This window comes from Curcuma longa, chromosome 13 (assembly GCF_044706935.1).
Source record: "Curcuma longa cultivar G26 ecotype Majalengka, Jawa Barat chromosome 13, ITB_CL_G26_1.1, whole genome shotgun sequence".
Taxonomy (NCBI): domain Eukaryota; kingdom Viridiplantae; phylum Streptophyta; class Magnoliopsida; order Zingiberales; family Zingiberaceae; genus Curcuma; species Curcuma longa.
Window position 1 is genome coordinate 3,745,915 of NC_133873.1, and position 7,153 is coordinate 3,753,067.

Sequence of the window (7,153 nt, forward strand, 5' to 3'; positions counted from 1 at the left end):
ATCAACATTAAACTTGTAAGTCATTTCTTAAATAAATTTGCACGATAAATGATCTACTTTGTTATATCATGCTAACGAGGTATAATTAATTCATACTAATTATATTAACTTGTCCCCTATTAGAAAGCTATATCACAATGGAGATAGATTTAGCAAGAGGATTTGCTTTAGAGGTCGTTACTAGGAAAGTAGAGAGAGAAAAAAAGTTAATCATGCACGAAGATGATCCAAAAGAATCAAGCAAGAAACTCCACCTCAGTGTTGTGATGAATGCGATGATGTTTGGCAGTGCAATGTTGTGATGACGTGCGACGACTACGATGATGTGCGGTGGCGACGATGACGTGCGACGGCAACGACGATAACGACAGGAGCAAGGACGGCGGCTGCGGCATGAGGAGTTTGAGGGTCCATTAGAGTTTTGTTGTTAAAGAGGAGGTATTTACATTTTTGCATAAAGGTCCAACAAGTTTTAAAATTTGTAACTAAGACCTTTTTAATTATTTCAAGATATAACACGGCTTATCCAACTCCAAAGGACTCAGGTCACACAACTCCATCAGCTCAGTTCACTCGATTTCAAAAAATTCAGCCTCCTCGATTCGTCAACACCGGCCACCAAACTCCCTCAGCATTGGCCACTTGACTCCCTCCGCATCGGCCACCCGATTCCTCAGTATCAACCTTAGTTCGATCATTCATGAAATGGACAACAACAACAAATATGCCAAAATGTCTAACATCGTGGGGATGGTAAAACAATTATGTTGTTGTCAGAACTAGTCCTCTAGATTCCCTTCATTAAATACATGGCGTTCAGTAAATGGAGAGGTCATCAACGGCTGTCGGATTTGGTTTTCTCATTGGCTCTGACGTGGAGATGCTTTTCGAATAATTACATAAACCCTAGACAATGTACGCGCCGAGGGATATTTTTATTTTTCTTCTTCCATTATTTTATGAGATCCATGTCTTGATTTTTTGATAGCTTCTGTGCTAACTTAAACGTTAGAGTGGTCAGGTCGAGTCCAACCTCCAATGCTCATTTTAACCCTAGTTTGAAGACTGCAAACATCCAAGGAGCTCTCTTCGCCTTCATCGTCGTCAACTTCATCCCCTCAATAGTCATTTCTTACTGATTCATCTATTTGCGGTCTAACAGGAACATCTATCATTCTCTTTGTGTTTGTATTTGAGTTTATTATACGAAAGAGCATTAGTGCATTAGGCTGGAGATAGAATCATAGAATTGAGTTTTTGTTTTTACTTCGCCTTGTGTTATTTAGATGTCATGTTTGTTCATACAACATGCATTTGTTACTACTAATATTATTTCTGAATTTTTTATTATGATCTTCTAATATTATTTTGTGGTGAGATCAGATATTGTATGAGTATGATATGGACTCCCTCAACTGGGAAGTTTTCCTAAACACTTTTGAAATAACAGTATTCTTAACACTAGTTTCTGTAACTTTTTATATATTTAACAACACTACAAATTATACGAAACTGTGATACTAGATACAGAGTTCATGATGAAGTCGTTATCGATCAATCGCTTACACCAACAAGGTGCAAATCTACAAGTTTTAAGCAGAGGCCAACAATTTCTGGGCCTGCTGCTCGTACCTAAATCCATTGCCCATGGAGGCGTCAGCAGTCCACACAAAGATGCCGCCGAGCTTCCCTTGCTGCTTCAGCTGATTACAGGCTCTAAAGAAGCCGTTTTGCGGTGTTAGCCCGCCGGGATTCTCCTCCGTGTTGAAGCTCGCCAGCACCCTCCCTCCCCTGTAATTGTTCCTCTGCTCATCGAAGTAATCTAGGAATTCCGCCACCGTCGTTCCGCTCGCGTACGCGTAGAACTGGAAGTTCACGTAGTCGATCACCGCGCCGTGCTTGCTCCACAGCGCCTTGTAGTGACTTTGCACCTCGTCGTCGTCGAACGGCGCGATGGAGGCGAAGGAAATGACCCCGTTGCCCTTCAGCCGCGACACCAGCTGCCCGATGCTCTCCGCGAAGGCGTCGGGCGCCGCCCGGAAGTGCTCGTAGTCGACGTCGATGCCGTCGATGTGGTACTGCCGGATCAGGGAGGTGAGCGACTCGACAGCGTTATTCACCCAGGAGTCGACGGAGTCGGGCGCGAAGTAGGCGAAGTCGCCGTCGCCCACGGAGTCGCCGCCGAGGCTGAGGGCGACCTTGACGTTGGGGTGGGCGCGCTTGATGGCAGCGATGGCGGCTGGAGACAGGTTCTGGTTGTCCCAGAAGATATTGAAGCGGCCGTTGGTGGGGGTAGGGGAGTCGGAGGTGGTGTAGTCAATGGCGAAGGCGAGGATGAAGTGGAACTCGACGCCGGAGGAGATGGGGACGTCGGAGAACCTGACGCCGGAGAACTCGGCGCCGATGTATTCTCGGAAGATACCGGAGGTGGAGGAATAAGGCAGAAAGAAGAAGAGGAGGAGAAAGGAGACCGAGAACGTGGAGGGGGAAGAAGCCATGGGAGCGACTGACACTGAGCTTACCGCATAGCTGTTGCTTCTTATAGGATTCGCTTCGGAGCTTAATTGGATCCGCACTCGAATTTTTCACTCTTCCTTGGATCCGATAAGGAGAATTATTCGTGGCCACATGAACGCTAAAAAAAATGATTAACGGCGTGGGAGAACGTAACAGACGTCGACAGCGTAAACTTCCTGCCGCCGGCGAAGTTAAATTTATTTTAAGAGGTTGGAGAGATTTCGTGGAGTTTAATTTGTTCCATGTCTATTCAATAATTAACATCTCATTATGTTAGGATGTTATCCTGTAATCCCCGGGGCAATAATGCCGCAGTAAGACATTTAGGTTGTCACCAAACATCTACAGTTCAATTTCTAATTATGACGTATTTGTAGAAATTTTTTTTTAAATAGAAAACGCAATCAAAGTATGCTGAACGTCTGGACCGACCATTGCGTACACTTTCCGATTTATCCTGATGGTCGGTAGAAAACTTCCATAGGACCAGATCAATCACCCCAGAAATAATCAATGAGACTAACTGAGATTTATCATTTTTATTATCTTCCTTCCTATAATTCAAATCAGCCATTGGATCAAAAATTTAATACATCAGTACTTTTATTCCAATTTGAGATAAAATACGTAAACTGTTAATATATATATATATAGGAATTATTTTTATATATTTATTATAATATTTATCCCAATCAAATATAAAAAATAATTATTTTATATATATTTTTTATGAATGAAATACTTATTTCTTATCTAAATCCCTTTCCAATCTCAGAGGAATATATTGTTCTGTCTTGGTTCGCTCCGTCCCCACAGAGAAGATCCTCCTCCTCTTTAGCATCAGAATGATTTCCAAATAATTGCAGATGCTGTTGCATGGATGATGGATATACTTGGAAGTGGTTCCATCAAGTTCCTGTGCATGACCCTGCAGTTATGACCATGTGAAGGACCTTTTTCACTCATAAATTTTGCAATAATTTGTGTAAATTTCAAAGCTTCCAAATAATAATACTATTGAAACCTCTTCTAACAAAGGACACTGACCAGGTGAAGAAAAATTAAGCCTTTTGAAAAGTATTAATAGAGAACTCGGATTTTTTATGGGGAAGGTCTGATGTCTAAGGAACCCATCTAGATGTCATCTCTGTCTCTCTTAAAAATTTGTATTTAACTAGCAACTCAAAAAGATGATAAAAATCACCAAATATCATCTGCATTGATAAGATATTACTCCTAACAGTGGTAGTAGAATGCAGAAGGAACATAGTGATGGAAATCAGATCTATCCACAACAAGGTTGTCTTGAGTAAAAAGAGGAAGGAGAACGTCTCTTGAACGCTCTGGTTTCCAAAAAGGAATTATAAGAATTAAGATGTCACCAAGCAGCAAAGATGAAGATCCAACTAAGTTTTTGTATGCAGATTGTTCCCTACCAGTTATTTGATGATATGATTAATAAAATGTCAATGTCATACAGCATCCAAGCATCCATGTGTTGCCCTAGGAGGAATATGAATACGATCAAAAGAGGCAACAATAGATGTATGCAAATGTGATATAACCATTATTTTGTGTCTATAATTATGAATTAAATTTCCACATCACAGCAGGGCAGTAGTGAGCCATACATCGTTTCTAACTATCAAAACCATGCACCTTATTAAAGTCTAAATTTAAGTTACCCTTTACGATAGTGGTCATGACTTCATGAAACTTAGTGCAGGTTTAAAACCAGCATAAAATGTACCAGAGAATGTATATAGTGAAAACAAAAATAGCGAAAAGGTATTATTACCTTTAGAAATTGATCTAAGATATTATTGTTGTGGAATAGGAGTTGATTTCTTCCAAAGCATCTCTGTCTCACATAGTTCAATTAGGAGGAAAATTTCTTCCAAGATGAGTGCAGCACTTCTTAGAGCCACTCTTTACATTCAAGCCTCTTGGCAGAGCCACAAACTAATGCAAACTATCAACAACCAAGGACGAAAATCAAATAGTTTCTCCTCCTTGCCTTCTAGATCCTTTCAAGACTATCAATAATGATCCCTTAAAATGGCATCATAGAAAAACAATTAAATTGCAATTATTGCTGACATGGCACTGCAAATGCCTGCTGCCTTTTTCTTCCAATGCAGATATTCTACACTGTTAGAATTCTGCTATATTATCAAACCAGATAACACAAATAGACAAGATATGCTATAAATACTGATGGTATATTTTTTCTGCAAACCATCAAGTTACAATATGGCTGTTTACCAAATCATGCCCCTCATAAGTGTTTTTGACCGATCGTGCCTCACTGTTGGATTTTTATCAAATTATGCCTCTGCCAATATTTTTCCTATATTATCCTTGATTTTCAATTTTCCTCCAAAATTCCAATGCAATCTAATTTGCACAACATGATTTTTTGGGGAAAACACTAAATATTTGGGTTTCTTTCTACCTAAGATGATCATTAAGTGATCTTCCAAACCATAATTTTGCTGAAACTTGGGAGTTCAATGATGCTAACTGAAAAATGACACAAAATGTTGCATAAGCAGATTCAATGCTTTCAAGTCGATAGATATTAGAGTCTCTTTAAACCTAAAATGATCAGCTAGAGAGTAGAGATCTCTTAAGATTTTGGCCCTACAAGTTGATATTAATTGTTCTCATTTCTCACTATACAAGATGATTTTCACAGGGCAAAATCCTAAATTTACACAAATTAAGGTGTGAGGGATCACTTAATGAGTATATTAGGTTAGACGGAATTCAAATATCTAATGTTATATTCAACAATTATGCTGCAAGCTAATTTAAATAGCTTGCTTATTGATTTTAGAGGGAATTTGAAAATCAAGCATAATCTGAGAAAAATTTATGGCCGGGGCTCAATTTGATAAAAATAAATAAAGTAAAAAAAATCAATATTGAAATGTGATTTGGTCAAAATGTACTACAAGAGCCATGATTTGGTAAAAATGGCCTTCATTTAAACAATATTCAGTTATCTTCTTCTATTCATGTTCTTGTGTATCATTAAACATTTATTGTATCTGATGCCCCTGGTACTAGACATGAGCAAAGGAATCTCGCAAATTGCATCAAAGAATAAGAAAAAAGCTCACAAATCCAAGAAGTTTATCTCATCTCATCAATACAACTAAGATAATCATTAGACAGTTGCCGTTTCTGTTAATTTCACTGCAGAAAGCAGAATATGCAATTCTTCAGATTGCCACGATGAAAGATTATGAAATGATACCGGTAAGCGGACTTAATTTACAGGGTATTTGTTTGTTTGATTAGCTAGTTCAATCAATAGCAATGATACTAACCAATGCAAGTAGTGAGTGAATAGGCAAAGAAGTGTATGCCAATAACAAGGAAGAAATCTTATGAAAAAACTAAGAGAAAGATATATTGGAATTATGAAAGCAATATTATAAGAATCTTTAACCAAAAGAGAGAATGAATCATTGGGCAAGAAAACAGAATCGAAAAACATAGGCAACTGAAAGAATTGTGTGGAGCGAAATAATTGGTCTACTGTTCAATGAGGAAATGACAGGAAAACACAGAATTAAACTAGCTCACCGATCCATCGGGCGCTCCCCAATAGCTCCGAAATGATGGGGAGCCTCGAATCCGTGGAAGCCCCCACCACCTACCTGGTGGTTATTAACGTAGGGCATCATAACCATAGGGTTTCCATGGGGCACGCCGTAGATGGGCATAGGAAGCATGGTGGGCACGCTGTAGGGCACGGGCACAGTTGGAGGCGGCGGCAGTTGGTGGTGGTGCTCTCGGAAGCTCTGTGGCATGGGCGTAGAGGCAAACAGACGATCAGAGGAGGACGGCCCCTCGCTGGAGCGCCCCTCCTTTCTCTTCAGATAAAGGCGGTACTTTTGGAGGTGGCTCGCGACGTTCTCCCTCGTCAGGCCCTCCACATTCATCAGCTGCATGATGGTCTTCGGGACGGCGTTCTTGATGCCGAGGTGCGTGACGACGTCCACGAACCGCTTGTGGAGCTGCGGCGTCCACACCAGCCGTGGCCTCTTCTGGCTCCTCGCCGACTGCTCCTCGTTCGAGTTCTCCGCCCGCAGGGCCGACAACTCCGCCTCCTCCGAGGCCTCGATTCGTCGGCTCTTGCGCTGGGGATTCTCCACGCCATCGTCCTCGAAAGGCATCGTAGCCTCGCTTCCTTCTTCCTCATCGTCGTCATCTTCTTCTTCTACTTCTTCTACTTCTTCTTCTTCTTCTTCTCCTCCTTCTTCTTCTTCTGCCTCGCCGTAGTCATCGTTTTGAACAGGGGACCGGAAGGGGAGGAAGGATCGGAGTGCAGAGGCGGACACAGGGGAGGGGCAGGTGCTTCGGAGGTCAGTCAGAGTTTTATGTACGGCTCGATCGACGTCGAACGCGGTGCGGCGAGGTTCGGGGATGATACGGAAAGCGGCAGCCAGCGCCGGCGAGACTAGGAGCTTATTGAGGGGAAAGAGCTCCTCATCAGTCGGAAGCCCGATCTCCCACTCTCTGACACGGCCCCCATCATATCCTCCACACCCTCGGGCGGCGATCCGGTTGCGGGGGGCATCGGGAGCCTCTTCGCCCATGGGAGCGGCCAAAACCCTAGAATTAA

The 7,153-nt window shown here is 41.8% G+C and overlaps 2 protein-coding genes across 3 annotated transcripts; both read right to left on the reverse strand.

The window, feature by feature from the left end:
- Nucleotides 1-1,574: 1,574 nt before the first annotated feature.
- LOC141844588 (chitinase 2-like) lies at nt 1,575-2,498 on the reverse strand. Its single transcript, XM_074732633.1, has one exon. It carries the CDS (start codon nt 2,496-2,498, stop codon nt 1,593-1,595), a length of 906 nt encoding a protein of 301 aa, XP_074588734.1. The 3' UTR covers nt 1,575-1,592.
- Nucleotides 2,499-3,333: 835 nt separating this feature from the next.
- On the reverse strand, nt 3,334-7,153 carry LOC141844547 (transcription factor PCL1-like). Of its 2 annotated transcripts, none has more exons than XM_074732583.1 (2): nt 6,112-7,153; nt 3,334-3,445 (listed from the first exon to the last, which is right to left on the reverse strand). In XM_074732583.1, the coding sequence occupies exons 1-2, from the start codon at nt 7,125-7,127 to the stop codon at nt 3,358-3,360; spliced, it is 1,104 nt and encodes a 367-aa protein (XP_074588684.1). In that variant the 5' UTR covers nt 7,128-7,153; the 3' UTR covers nt 3,334-3,357. The 2 variants fall into 2 exon arrangements, with proteins under 2 accessions (XP_074588684.1, XP_074588685.1); XM_074732584.1 differs by lacking the exon at nt 3,334-3,445 and adding an exon at nt 4,326-4,489.